The sequence below is a fragment of the Ahaetulla prasina genome, chromosome 2 (assembly GCF_028640845.1).
Source record: "Ahaetulla prasina isolate Xishuangbanna chromosome 2, ASM2864084v1, whole genome shotgun sequence".
In the NCBI taxonomy this organism is placed as follows: domain Eukaryota; kingdom Metazoa; phylum Chordata; class Lepidosauria; order Squamata; family Colubridae; genus Ahaetulla; species Ahaetulla prasina.
This window is the reverse complement of record NC_080540.1, coordinates 90,195,931-90,211,224: the sequence shown is the minus strand read 5'-3', so window position 1 is coordinate 90,211,224 and position 15,294 is coordinate 90,195,931. Positions and strand designations below refer to the sequence as shown.

The following is a 15,294-nucleotide window of genomic DNA, read 5'->3' as shown; positions in this document are numbered from 1 at the left end:
GATCTGACTTGACTGATGTACACTGGAAAACGAACAGTTGTTTACAACAACAGGCCACTCCCAAACCCCTACTGTCAGCCTCCGCTGGACTTGCCAAAAACACTTAGACGAATTCACCCCGTTTTCCATGTGTGCTTGTTAAAACCAGAGCATACTTCCACTCTCCGTGCGACCCACACACCCCCTCCTATACCTATTCTCATAGAGGGAGAACAGCATTTTGAAATTAAAGAAATATTAGATTCACGGAAACATAGAAATAGAATTCAATATCTCGTTGCTTGGAAACACTTCCCCTTGTCCCAAGCTGAATGGGTAAACAAAGAAGATGTTCGTGCTTCCGAAAAGATAGCACAATTCTATAAAAAATATCCTGACAAACCCTAACTTCTCTTTTTTCCTTTCTAGGACTGACGTCCTTGTTGCAGGAGGGCCGAATGTCAGCCTCCGCTCTAATCTTCATATACTTTTGAATAGTTTATAGCAGTAGATAGAATGTGAAATGTTTATGCTGTATTATCTAACAATTATAGGAATCAGATGTATCATATCACTGTACAGGGTAGGGGAAGGGAGCCTATTATGAGTGTCGGCTGACATAACCTTGTGGGGGGGGGATTAACGGCTGAGGATGAATAACGCGGGGTTTTCCCAACTGAAACTGCATTCCTCGAATGACTGACAACTAGAGACCTGTGGAAGAAGATTACCACGAGGGGCCGAGAAGGAGTTGGCATTGGACCAGACCAGCCTGACCTCCTGAAGGAGGAGGGACAATTGGGGGGGATATGATGTGTTAGCCTTATTCTGTCTCAGATCCAACTTTATACGCTGCCATCATGACTGTAGCTAGTAAAAGTACTTGTCTTTAATTCAAATGAAGTCAAGGTGTTTTCTTTCTTAGCTATAATCAGAGGTAGTCTGACACCTACTATTTATTTCCCAGCCAGGGAGGGATGGCTAGCGTCTACAAATCCGCCCCCCTGAGCCACCTTATTGCCTTCCATTGCTCTCCTCTCCTCTCTATGCATACACGCATCTGGGATGGGTCAAACCATTCCATGTAGCCAGGCAAGACCCCTTCCCAGCACGTCATATGGACTTGCTCCATGCATGAGATCCAACTCAGAATGAATTCAAGCAACTTTGTCTTATCAGGCGTTGAACATATTCCCTGTACAGCCTTGAAGATGATCATCTGAGCACCTCTGTCCCAGGAGGAACTGGGTGAGCCAGTACAAGGCTGATAGGTGACACACTGGGGATACAAGTGCACACTGGGGACACACTGGGGCAGTTGTTTTGCCGATCTAGCTGCTATGAGATAGACCTTAACAGTGTTCTGACCCAGCCTTCGCAAGCAATGAGAAACCACTTACTCACGAGTAAAACAACCCCCTTTTAAAAACAGGACAAGAACAGTCTTTATTCACGTTGGATAGAAAAAACCAATTTGGTTGGTTGGTCACAAAATTGGTCACAAATGAGTCTTTTCCCCTTCTGAAACAGGGCACGAACAGTCTCTGTTCACATGAGAAGTCAAGATAAAAAGTCCTTCAATGATTAAGCCAAGTAGAAACAGTCCCTGTTCACCCTGGCTGAGGCAAATTCACTACCTATTATTTCCCAGCAGGGAGATTCAGTTGGCACCTCAAATACAGAACAATTAGTCCAGACAAGCCTGGTTCCGGCAAAGGGATCTGACTTGACTGATGTACACTGGAAAACGAACAGTTGTTTACAACAACAGGCCACTCCCAAACCCCTACTGTCAGCCTCCGCTGGACTTGCCAAAAACACTTAGACGAATTCACCCCGTTTTCCATGTGAGCTTGTTAAAACCAGAGCATACTTCCACTCTCCGTGCGACCCATACACCCCCTCCTATACCTATTCTCATAGAGGGAGAACAGCATTTTGAAATTAAAGAAATATTAGATTCACGGAAACATAGAAATAGAATTCAATATCTCGTTGCTTGGAAACACTTCCCCTTGTCCCAAGCTGAATGGGTAAACAAAGAAGATGTTCGTGCTTCCGAAAAGATAGCACAATTCTATAAAAAATATCCTGACAAACCCTAACTTCTCTTTTTTCCTTTCTAGGACTGACGTCCTTGTTGCAGGAGGGCCGAATGTCAGCCTCCGCTCTAATCTTCATATACTTTTGAATAGTTTATAGCAGTAGATAGAATGTGAAATGTTTATGCTGTATTATCTAACAATTATAGGAATCAGATGTATCATATCACTGTACAGGATAGGGAAGGAGCCTATTATGAGTGTCGGCTGACATAACCTTGTGGGGGATTAACGGCTGAGGATGAATAACGCGGGTTTTCCTAACTGAAACTGCATTCCTCGAATGACTGACAACTAGAGACCTGTGGAAGAAGATTACCACGAGGGGCCGAGAAGGAGTTGGCATTGGACCAGACCAGCCTGACCTCCTGAAGGAGGAGGGACAATTGGGGGGGATATGATGTGTTAGCCTTATTCTGTCTCAGATCCAACTTTATACGCTGCCATCATGACTGTAGCTAGTAAAAGTACTTGTCTTTAATTCAAATGAAGTCAAGGTGTTTTCTTTCTTAGCTATAATCAGAGGTAGTCTGACACCTACTATTTATTTCCCAGCCAGGGAGGGATGGCTAGCGTCTACAAATCCGCCCCCCTGAGCCACCTTATTGCCTTCCATTGCTCTCCTCTCCTCTCTATGCATACACGCATCTGGGATGGGCCCCATCTGCTCCTCCCCCTCTCTCAGCTCAGGCCCCGAAGACAGCTGCCTCTCCACTGGGAGCGGACAGATAGCCCCGCATCTGTGTCTGCCTCTGATTCTGCTTCCTCATCAGAGCCTTCCAAAGGCTCCGAAGCCGGCCCAGACTTCCCCTCCCCCTCTCTGACTCTACTGCTAGCTCTGCTGGCATCTGACGAGTCACAACAAAAGGATCTAGATAAACTGTTTTATCCAAGTCCCTTTCTTCCACAATCTTCACCAAAAAGGGGAGATTGGAAACTGGACAGAAGTTGTCCAGGCTGGTGGGTCAAACCATTCCATGTAGCCAGGCAAGACCCCTTCCCAGCACGTCATATGGACTTGCTCCATGCATGAGATCCAACTCAGAATGAATTCAAGCAACTTTGTCTTATCAGGCGTTGAACATATTCCCCTGTACAGCCTTGAAGATGATCATCTGAGCACCTCTGTCCCAGGAGGAACTGGGTGAGCCAGTACAAGGCTGATAGGTGACACACTGGGGATGTAATAAGAGTGGAGAAGTAATGTTGTTTTGCCAATGTAACTGCTATGAGATAGAGCTACTAATAGTAGCTCTAAGTCGTGTCTGGTGGGAGTCGTTCTTAGTTTTCCTCTAGCAGTGCTCTTAACATCTCTTAACTTTTTCAGAACCCTCAATTCCTTTGTGAACCATGGGAAGTGATGGCTCAAGAGAGCTGTAGGAGAATGGTCCTATCCAAGGCCTTGAACTCTTAGGTTCCAGGTTGCTACTAAGGCTTCAGTAGGACTCTGCAGCAAAACTTCCAGGATATCCCCCAGTTCCCTTTGGAACCCAATATGAGAGAAATCTGATATAATATTTTAAAGAAATAATGTAAAGTGAGTAAGTCCAATCTGAGCTGAATTCATTTAAATTGTATTCTGTTTATAAAGAGGATGTAATCCCTGAAGATCTCTTTCAGGGTACCAGGCAAATTATAACTAGAAGAAGCAAGGTTCGGGAAGAACACAAAACTCCTAATCCTCAATGCTGTGGCACATCAAAGAATAAATCTATTCTGGTTTTTCAGTGAAATTTTGCATATGTTTCTGTATTGGTGGATTTTTCAATTTGTTAAATTTGTGTTTCTAAACTCAGCCTTGCTACTGATGTAAGTTGGGTATGACTATATAAATAGATACTGTAATCAGATTTACAGGCACCTCTGCAGCCGGTCCACACGCATGCCATTCCCATACAATTCTGCTTCTTGCTTGGCCTTCTCACTGTAGCACTGCAGGAAAGTATGCTTGTTCCTGTGTAGATAGTCCACCAGGTCTCCGTTGCGACAATATTCAGTTATGATGTAGATGGGACCTGTACAGAAGGCCATTTTCAGGAAGTCAGAAAATACCTTTTGTTCATAAGCTAATGATGGAATTGCTGAAGTTGCAAGTCTTTACAAGCATTCATTTGGGGTGTTGAGGTAATTAGCGCTCCACTAAACTTCAAGACTACTATTTCCAAACAAAAGCTCATCTAGAATATTTCTTCTTTGAATACTAGATTTTTGCATGATGGAACATTTTACTTAGCGAAGCATTTTGGGGGAATCCCACAGGTGTCGTTAATATAGTTCAGGTTAAAATAATATTACCGTACTTAAATGTGGGAAGTAGAGTTCCAACTCTTTCTCTGTATGAGAGAAAGAGATTAGCCTTTTTTTTAAAGTGTTAAAATGTCACTGCATGCTTTTGTAGAAGCTTGTAAACATACCCTCATATTTCCCAGATGTACTGTATGTCCAATTTTCTTCATTAATGCTATGTCAAAGATCATTTGAAGTATCATTATTATTGCCAAGTATTGGAAAAATACAATGGATTGATATTTTGAGGATATCTGATGGCCAAATTACCCTCTCCTTAGAGCAGATGGATCAATTCATATGCTTATCGGTTGGTATTCTTCTCTAAGTAGTGGAACAGAAGACACAAAACTCCTTTTCCCAATGAAGAGACACAAAGAGTCTTGCATATAAATAGATCAAACACTCTGTGTGTGTGTGTGTGTGTCTGTCTGTCTGTCTGTCTGTCTGTCTGTCTGTCTGTCTGTCTGTCTGTCTGTCTGTCTGTCTGTCTATCTATCTATCTATCTATCTATCTATCTATCTATAAATCCATATCATCTATATATCTGCTGATCTATATGATCAAATCAATATTGATTATAATTGCAATCAGATTACAATAAAATCGTGATTGTAAACAAATGATCAAGCACATTTTGATTGCAGAGAGAGATTTGTGCTGTCTCTTGGAGCATTTATATCACACACCTGCCATCTGCTGACTATTTCACTACAAAGCAAGAACTGGATGAACATGCGAACCAGCCTCTGGTACCCTGTTTCCTGCACTGACCCTCTCCCTGCTTTTATTATTTGGATTAAAAAATGTTTCTTTTTTTCTTTAAGAGTTGCAAATACCTGCACAACTTACATAGCATAGCATACCTCCCCTAGCACTGGAACCTGTAGGCAGGACATGCAAGTTACAATTTTTAAAAACTGTAATGTGATTTTAAACATTTCAGCAGGTGGCAGGAACCCTTTTATTTTGATAAAAATAAATATATTCCAGTGCAGCTATATCAGATGATGGTCGTGTTATTTACAAACCTGGATATTTTCATAATCTTAAAAGCATAATTGAAAGACAGCTAGCAATTTTGATGCAATGCATTTAGAGAAGAGGACTTTCAGAACTAATCTCCATTAACATTTGAATTTATTTAGTGATCAGGACAGCCTCTATAGTATTAAAAGGCTAAAAATAGCCAATAAAGTTGTGTGTATAATGGATTCAATAAAATGAACAGGGCTTTCATTATACATCAAAGGTGGTTTCATTCAAATGGCACACACTAAGTGGCCTTGGCACACACTTAAGCGGCCTTGGCTGATCTTGAACAGCTAAACAGTTGAACTTGAAAAGTTAACTGTCATCAGTAATTGGATGGAAGACCACCTGGGAAATCTGGAGCTGTATATTAAACGGAGATTTTTTTTAAAAAAAGTCCTGGAAAGGCAAGACAAACTATTAGTGCAAAATTCTAACTAGATCTCTCTTTGTAAATCAGCAGAAGTTGAACTTACATTCTAATGAAGAAATTGAAATATGTGTGGTTTGGAAAGAGGTAAATGGTAGCGTTCTTATTTCCGTTGGATGGAAATTGGGAGGGTGATAAAAGGCAGGTCATGTCCTTTTCAGAATATAGCTATACAGGAATAGCTCTTTAACTTATAAAAATCATGAACATCTTCATCTATTTGCCAAACTTCATGCCAAATCAAGACAGCAATTCCAGTTAAGTGGAAGAAAATGGCAAGGGTAGAGAGAGAGACAGACATCCGGGTTGAAGAGATTAAAATGAAAACGGTACCTCCTTTGGTGCAAGCACCAAGCAAGTTCACAATGTTCAAGTGGGGCCCAAGGTGGCTCATGATCTTCAGTTCTGACATCAGAGCCTGCTTTTCACTGCTTCGGGCTGTGGCTGTAAGGTGGATGAATACAGTAATGAAATATAGATACTTCTTTAAAATGCAATCCACAATGGGCGTATACAAGAAGGAAGATCCGGACAATCTTGTTGGATACTCAACCAGATTAATCATGTAAGCTATTATTTAGATAACATTATACATTATGGACACTGTTATGTATGCCATGGGATTGGTACCAAAGATAATTGAATGGGAAGATAGATAAGCAATGAATACAACAACATAAACAGCCTAAAGGAGAAAGCCAGGCATGGAAGACGGCATGATTATCTGTATTTCCATGTGCTGGGAGGAAGAAGAAACGGTCGAAACTCACACTTGAGCATTTTCACAGCAACTCTCATGGTAGACTGGGAATGGCTGAGGCTGTGAGCAATTGCTTCCACCACACGGCCAAAGGCTCCAGAGCCCAATGTACGTCCTGCAGCAAACAGAAGATCAAATAGCTATGTAATTGTTGCTTCCTATAAAACAGCTGAGAATAGTAAGATTGCAGCACTCAAAAAATTTGATTAAATTAAAATAAAATACATCGTCTTCTCTAACAACAAACAGCTATGATGGGGAGGGCTTGACAGAATTGTTGTATGGACTGTCTTTAATATGAAAATTTGGGCAGAAAGAGCTATGCCACAGGGAATGACTTAGGGGGGGACCAGGGCTGGCCTCTCCCTGACTGATCAGGTAAGAGTGTGATCCCAATTAGCACAGTATGCTAAATGTGACCACTAGGGGCAGAGTAATTACAAATTTTGAGCTTCACATTCTCAGACGATTTGTTTGTCAATGTATTCGATTTCTAAGTCACCTCACTTCAGATTACTCTCTGGACAGCTTCACAGAATTTAAAGAAACACCAATACTGATATTCTTCCTTCATTACTATAGCCTTAACTGTCAAGGCCACTGTGATGATATTCATGAAATACAATTTAACAAGCTTGCTGATTATTTTTCTAAGCCCACAATGTAGGGGCCTTTCTCCTCTGCCATTAACATGACTGATGTCTCCTTGGCAACCTCTTTTTTCCCCTCCTGACTCAGCCTTCATCTTATTCCCAGCCCAGTTCTTTCGTGTTTATGAAGCCCCTTACCACATAGATACACAAATGTGAATTACTGGGTTTTCCCATAATATTAAGTAATGCATACTATATTACAATCTGAATATAGTTATACCTGTCACCCATCTTTCAGCATCCTTTAAAAGTCTCTGAAAAATATTCTGCAGATCATAGGATGAGGCTTCACAGTCTAAGAGCCATCTAGTAAGAAACTAGATTCAGACCTGGAATTCTGAATGCAACCTTCTCCAACCTTATACAGATGAACTCCCATCTTCCCAACTGTCATGGAGAATGAAGAGGCAGGACTCAGCTGAGTGGCTACAGCTCTTTATTTTAAAGCCAGTAGAGAAAAACTTTCCTGCTTGTCCAACAGCTCCTTCTTTTAAAGGGAGATGTCCAGCAGCCCAGCCACTGAGGTTGCTCTGTTTTCCCGCTTCTTGATGTGCACCAATGATTTTAAACTACGGCTGTTTCCCACCTGGGAAGCGGACCTGAGTGAAACCTTTTACCAAGGCTTTACTCCCTATTTACATATTTAACACCCCTCCCATCTAGAAAAGTATGGGAGTGGGATGCAGCTAAGGGCATCGGCATGACGAATGTCTTTTCCCGGCTGGTGTATTAGCTGGTAATTATATGCTGCCATGAAAATTGTCCATCTTGTCATTCGCAGGGATAAAATGTTCAGTGTGGGGTGGTCCTCCATGCAAATACCAAGAAGCGGTTTGTGATCTGTAATTATTTCAAAGTCCCTCCCATATAAGTATTCATGGAACTGCTTGACCCCTGCCACTGCAGCCAGTGCCTCCTTGTCCAGTTGGCTGTTGTTTTGTTCCACTGCTGATAGTGTTTTTGAGTAAAATGCAATCGGGGCCTCAGTCCCATTTGGCATCCCATGGCTGATGACAGCCCCGAAGCCAAACAGGGAGGCATCGCAGGTTAAGATGAGGGGCAGAGTCTCATTATATTGTACAAGAACGCTATTGATGACAATAGTTTCTTAACAGCAGAGAAGGCAGAGGCTTCTTTCCTTCCACAGATCCACTTCACCGTCTTGTCTAACAATCGGTGTAGTGGCTCAGCTACTGTCACCTTCTGAGGCAGAAAAATACTATAAAAGTTTAACAGTCCTAGAAATGCCTGGAAGTCTGTCTGTCTGATTCTTTGGGATGGGGGCTTCCCGTATAGTTTTGACTTTGCTTTTGGTAGGGTGTATTCCCAAGCCATCAATTAAATATCCCAGAAATTCGACTTGCGGCACAGCTATCTGGAATTTTTCTTTTTTAACTTTAAGTCCGGCTTCTTGAAACTGACTCAGGACTCTCTTTAGTTGGTGGATGTTGTGTCCTCCCTCGCCTCCGTCTGAGTGATGGCTTAATTAGCCAGCACTATCAGCTCTGACAGCAGAATAGCCAGCGTCTGCCAAGAGCCTCCGTTATCTTCCACGACACTGGTGAGTCACTCAGAAACAAACTTCAGCTCTTAATCAGTGGATTTGCCTGTTACAAAGAGACACAGCAGCTCTCGCTGTCTTTTATATCCTGTGGGGTGTGGCTCCATTACTCAGCACTTCCTGGGCCTGCCCCACCCTTGCTTCTGTTGTTCCCTCCTCCACCTGGCCTGCTTCTGGCTCCTGGAGCTAAGCCAGGGAAGCCGGTGCTCCCGAGGTAAGTCCTGATGGCCCTTCCCCCTCACTGTCCAAGTCACTTTCTGGCAGCAGGCCCTGTACGGGGGGCGCAGACACAACAGTGGATGAGTGCTTCTTTGTTGTCCATGGACTTGAGGACATTGTCAAAGGAAGGCACTACCCCTGGAATGCCCTGTAGGTGTTCCATTATACTTTGAAAGAGTCCTGGCGCCACGCTTACACCAAATTGCAGCCGGTGACATTTAAATGCGCCTCTATGTGTTACAATAGTTTGTGCCTCTGTGGTGGCATTGTCAACCAGCAGCTGCTGATAGGTTTGGGCTAAATCTAGTTTTGCAAAAGTTTTGCCCTTCCCTAAGGAATGCAATAAGTGCTTAATGACGGGCACAGGGTAGGCATTCTGTTGTAATGTCTTATTGATCGTGCATTTATAGTCCATGCATATGTGGATTGAGCCATCTGGTTTGATCGGAGTGACAATCGAGGATCTCCCATTTAGTGTGATCAGCCGGCTCCAGAACCCCCTGGGCAAATAGTTTGTCTAATTAACTGTCTATTTTGGGCTGGAGAGCAAAAGGGATCCTCCGCGATTTCATTTGGAAGGGGTGACATTGGGGTCTAGGTTGAAAGAGGTGGGTTTCCCCATGTACTGCCCAAACTTCCGTTGAAGACGTCTGCAAATTCCTTGGTCAGCTCCTTGATGCTGTCCTCTTGGATGGCATTGATGCTGGTCATTCCTAAACCACTCCAGAGAGTCGAACCACTCCAGTCCAAGCAGGCTTGGCAGGTCGTCATTCACCACAGTCAGTTGCAATGGTCTGAAAATTTTTTTGAATTTAACTTGGAAGGATCTGCTCCCTATGATGGGGATGGAGTTCCCTTGATAGTTCTTTAAAAGTATCTTCTGGGGCATTAATTGTTTCTTTGTCAGCTCTTCTTCATGGTTTTCCAGGACACAATGGTCATGTATGACCCCGTGTTCACTTCCATGTCACAAGGGGATCCCTCGATGAGAATTGTGACATGGATCTTCTTTGAGCGGTGTGCATTAGAATGCCCAATGATAGTTTGGCGTGTTTCTTTTGCTTCTGTGGCTCGATTTTCTGTTCTCTTGGGCTTTGGAAACTGCTTTTCAGAATCCCATTTGGGATGTAGGCTGCTCTGCAGGCTGCCACTGGCAGTACAAGGCAGGTTGGCTGGCGCAGCAAACCCTTGCTATGTGCCCCTTCCTCTCACATCTTTGGCAAATTGTCCTGGAATTGGCAGCCTGCTCTGGGATGATTGCCCCTGCATCCGGTACAAAATGGTGATCTTTCTCCCAGATCTTGGATTTCCCTCTTTCTTTCAAATTGTAGGTGATGGATTTCATCATCCTCATCTGTTGAGTCTTCAGGCTCCATGCTGTCTTGATGCATGGTAGCCGCTCCTTGCGGAGGCTGTGTATTCCATGTTTTTTGGGATTGTCGCTGCTGACTTATTGGAGGCTTCAGTTGCTCTTGCTTCCTCGAGTGCTGTTTTAAACATGAGATTAGGCTTCGCTAGAAATCTTTTCTGTAGATTGATGTCCCTCAGAACAAGTCTATCTGCCATCTCTTCCTCTATATTGATGAATTCGAAATGAGCTGCGGTTTTTCGTAGGGCAGTGACGTATTGGTTAATCGTCTCACCTTCTTCTTGATTCCTGTGGTAAAATTCATGTTTGTTCACCATCGTTGCCGGTACAGGTGCATAATGTGCTTGGAGCATTTCCTGGAGTGTTGTCCATGATCTGCACATTGGCTGGTTCTGGTAGTGCTTATTTATTTATTTATTTATTTATTATTTAAATTTGTATACCGCCCTTCTCCCGAAGGACTCAGGGCGGTTCACAGCCAGATAAAAAATACACAATACACTATAAATACGATTAAAATACAATTAAAAAACTTATTAAATTGGCCAAAATTAAATATTTAGGATAAAAAACCCATTAAAAAACCCATAGATTTAAAAACTAACCCAGTCCAGCGCAGATGAACAAATGAGTTTTAAGCTCGCGGCGAAAGGTTCGGAGGTCCGGAAGTTGACGGAGTCCTGGGGGGAGTTCGTTCCAGAGGGCGGGAGCCCCACAGAAGGCCCTTCCTGGGCGTCGCCAGACGACACTGTCGCGCCGGCGGCACCCTGAGGAGTCCCTCTGTGAGAGCGCACGGGTCGGTGAGAGGTATTCGGTGGCAGCAGGCGGTCCCGTAAATAGCCCGGCCCTATGCCATGGGCGCTTTAAAGGCGTTCACCAACACCTTGAAGCGCACCGGAAGGCCACAGGTAGCCAGTGCAGCCTCGCAGGATAGGTGTCACTCGGGAGCCACGAGGGCTCCCTCTATCACCAGCAGCTGCATTCTGGACTAACTGTAGCCTCGGATGCCCCTCAAGGGAGCCCCATGTAGAGCATTGCAGTAGTCAGGCGAGGCGTCACAAGGCGTGGTGACTGTGCACAAGGCATCCCGGTCTAGAAAGGCGCAACTGGCGCACCAGGCGAACCTGGTGGAAAGCTCTCCTGGAGGCGGCCGTCAGGTGGTCTTCAAAGACAGCCGTTCATCCAGGAGAACGCCCAAGTTGCGCACCCTCTCCATCGGGCCAATGACTCGCTCCCGACAGTCAGCCGTGGACTCAGCTGACTGTGCGGGATGCCGGCATCCACAGCCACTCCGTCTTGGAGGATTGAGCTTGAGCCTGTTCCTCCCCATCCAGACCCGTCGGCTTCCAAACACGGGACAGCACTTGATAGCTTCATTGGGGTGGCCGGTGTGGAAAAGTACAGCTGGGTGTCATCAGCGTACAGCTGGTACCTCACACGAAGCCACTGATGATCTCACCCAGCGGCTTCATATAGATGTTGAACAGAAGGCGAGAGAATCGACCCTGCGGCACCCACAAGTGAGGCGCGCGGGGTGACCTCTGCCCGTCAACACCGTCTGCGACCGGTCGGAGAGATGGGAGAGAACCACCGATAAGCGGTGCCTCCACTCCCAATCCCTCCAACCGGCGCAGCAGGATACCATGGTCGATGGTATCGAAAGCCGCTGAGAGGTCTAATAGGACCAGGGCAGAGGAACAACCCCTATCCTGGCCTCAGAGATCATCCACCAACGCGACCAAAGCCGTCTCAGTGCTGTAACCGGGCGGAAGCCGGACTGGAGCAGGTCCAGATAGACAGTTTCCTCCAGGTGCAGAAACTGATATGCCACCATACTCTCTACAACCTTACGCGGCGGGTTGGAGACGACGATAATTACCTAAAACAGCGGGTCAGGAAGGCTTCTTGAGGAGGGCCTCACCACCGCCTCTTTCAAGGCGGCGGAAGACTCCTCCAACAAGGAAGCTCGTAATCCCTGGAGCCAGCCTCGTGTCACCTCCTGGTGGCCAGCACCAGCCAGGAGGGCACGGGTCCAGTAAACACGTGGTGGCATTCAATCTACCCAGCAACCTGTCCATGTCCTCGGGAGTCACAGGGTCAAACTCATCCCAGACAACATCACCAAGACCGCCCTCAGATGCTCCGTCCGAATCGCCACAATTTTGGTCCAGACCGTCCCTAAGCTGAACGATTTTATCGTATAGATAACCGTTAAACTCCTCAGCACGTCCCTGCAACGGGTCATCCCGCTCCCCTGGTGAAGGAGGAGGCGGGTCACCCAAACAGGGCAGCTGGGCGGTTATCTGCCGGCGCAATGAGGAGAGGCGTAGCAACGCCTCGCTTCCCTCAGTGCCACTAGGTAGGTCCTAGTATAGGATCTAACTAGTGTCCGATCAACCTCTGAGCGGCTGGACCTCCAGGAACTCTCTAGGCGTCTTCTCCGGCGTTTCATGCCCTGTAGGAGATGTTCCATTATACTTTGAAAGAGTCCTGGCGCCACGCTTACACCAAATTCCAGCCGGCGACATTTAAATGCCCCTCTATGTGTTACAATAGTTTGTGCCTCTGTGGTGGCATTGTCAACCAGCAGCTGCTGATAGGTTTGGGCTAAATCTAGTTTTGCAAAAGTTTTGCCCTTCCCTAAGGAATGCAATAAGTGCTTAATGATAGGCACAGGGTAGGCATTCTGTTGTAATGTCTTATTGATCATGCATTTATAGTCCATGCATATGCGGATTGAGCCATCTGGTTTGATCGGAGTGACAATCGAGGATTTCCCATTTAGTGTGATCAGCCGGCTCCAGAACCCCCTGGGCAAATGGTTTGTCTAATTGACTGTCTATTTTGGGCCGGAGAGCAAAAGGGACACTCCGAGATTTCATTTGGATGGGGTGACATTGGGGTCTATGTTGAAAGAGGTGGGTTTCCCCATGTACTGCCCAAACTTCCGTTGAAAACGTCTGCAAATTCCTTGGTCAGCTCCTTGATGCTGTCCTCTTGGACGGCATTGATGCTGGTCATTCCTAAACCACTCCAGAGAGTCGAACCACTCCAGTCCAAGCAGGATTGGCAGGTCGTCATTCACCATGGTCAGTTGCAATGGTCTGACAAAATTTTTGAATTTGACTTGGAAGGATCTGCTCCCTATGATGGGGATGGAGTTCCCTTGATAGTTCTTTAAAAGTATCTTCTGGGGCATTAATTGTTTCTTTGTCAGCTCTTCTTCATGGTTTCCCAGCGTCGGCTGACATTGTATGTGGGGGAGAGGGGAAATGCCTTTTTCCAAAACCAGAGGTTTGAATTGTGTTGGCGCATGAATGTAACGGCAGCTGCTGATTCCACATTCCATTCGGAAGATTGACAGAGGGAGGATAGGAAGTGAAACTACACGTGGCTGAGGAGAAAGAAGACATTGGACTATTATTGTATGACCTCTAGTAGTGGGAGGGTTCAGGAGAGAATATGACTCTGGGGTTTTGATTTACTTCCAGTTCCAGCTTTGCTTCCACCGCATCCAGACTTGTATGATATAAATTACCAAATTCTTCAACATGATGAAGTTGGGTTTTTATTTTCTCAAACACTGATCTGGGGCAGGCTGACAGGTCATGTATGACCCCATGTTCACTTCCATGTCACAAGGGGATCCCTTGATGAGAATTGTGACATGGATCTTCTTTGAGTGGTGTGCATTAGAATGCCCAATGATAGTTTGGCGTGTTTCTTTTGCTTCTGTGGCTCGATTTTCTGTTCTCTTGGGCTTTGGACACTGCTTTTCAGAATCCCATTTGGGATGTAGGCTGCTCTGCAGGCTGCCACTGGCAGTACAAGGCAGGTTGGCTGGCGCAGCAAACCCTTGCTATGTGTCCCTTCCTCTCACATCTTTGGAAAATTGTCCTGGAATTGGCACCCTGCTCTGGGATGATTGCCTCTGCATCCGGCACAAAACGGTGATCTTTCTCCCAGATCTTGGATTTCCCTCTTTCTTTCAAATTGTAGGTGATGGATTTCATCATCCTCATCTGTTGAGTCTTCAGGCTCCATGCTGTCTTGATGCATGATAGCCGCTCCTTGCGGAGGCTGTGTATTCCATGTTTTTTTGGATTGTCGCTGCTGACTTATTGGAGGCTTCAGTTGCTCTTGCTTCCTCGAGTGCTGTTTTAAACATGAGATTAGGCTTCGCTAGAAATCTTTTCTGTAGATTGATGTCCCTCAGAACAAGTCTATCTGCCATCGCTTCCTCTATATTGCTGAATTCGAAATGAGCTGCGGTTTTTCGTAGGGCAGTGACGTATTGGTTAATCGTCTCACCTTCTTCTTGATTCCTGTGGTAAAATTCATGTTTGTTCACCATCGTTGCCGGTACAGGTGCATAATGTGCTTGGAGCATTTCCTGGAGTGTTGTCCATGATCCCGTCTGCACATTGGCTGGTTCTGGTAGTGCTTGAGCCATATTGAGAACTTCGGGTCTGCAGTAACTTAGGAAAAGCGCTCTCTTCCTATTATCTGACAGAACCACTAGATCATTTGCTTCCAGGAAGCAATTAAATCATAGCATATATGTTTTCCAACTTTCCTTTGTCGGTGAGAGGTATTCGGTAGCAGCAGGCGGTCCCGTAAATAGCCCGGCCCTATGCCATGGGATTGGTACCAAAGATAATTGAATGGGAAGATAGATAAGCAATGAATACAACAACATAAACAGCCTAAAGGAGAAAGCCAGGCATGGAAGACGGCATGATTATCTGTATTTCCATGTGCTGGGAGGAAGAAGAAATGGTCGAAACTCACACTTGAGCATTTTCACAGCAACTCTCATGGTAGACTGGGAATGGCTGAGGCTGTGAGCAATTGCTTCCACCACACGGCCAAAGGCTCCAGAGCCCAATGTACGTCCTGCAG

The 15,294-nt window shown here is 45.2% G+C and overlaps 1 protein-coding gene across 1 annotated transcript in view; it reads right to left on the bottom strand.

Moving 5' to 3' along the window:
• The window catches only part of PDGFRB (platelet derived growth factor receptor beta), a 121,767-nt gene that overhangs the window by 34,905 nt on the left and 71,568 nt on the right, over positions 1-15,294 (bottom strand). Inside the window, exons 13-15 of the mRNA XM_058167064.1 lie at positions 15,184-15,288; positions 6,164-6,274; positions 3,943-4,096 (exon numbers count right to left, since the gene is read on the bottom strand). Of these exons, the coding sequence (XP_058023047.1) occupies positions 3,943-4,096; positions 6,164-6,274; positions 15,184-15,288 (370 nt within the window). The remainder of the gene's footprint in view (positions 1-3,942; positions 4,097-6,163; positions 6,275-15,183; positions 15,289-15,294) is intronic.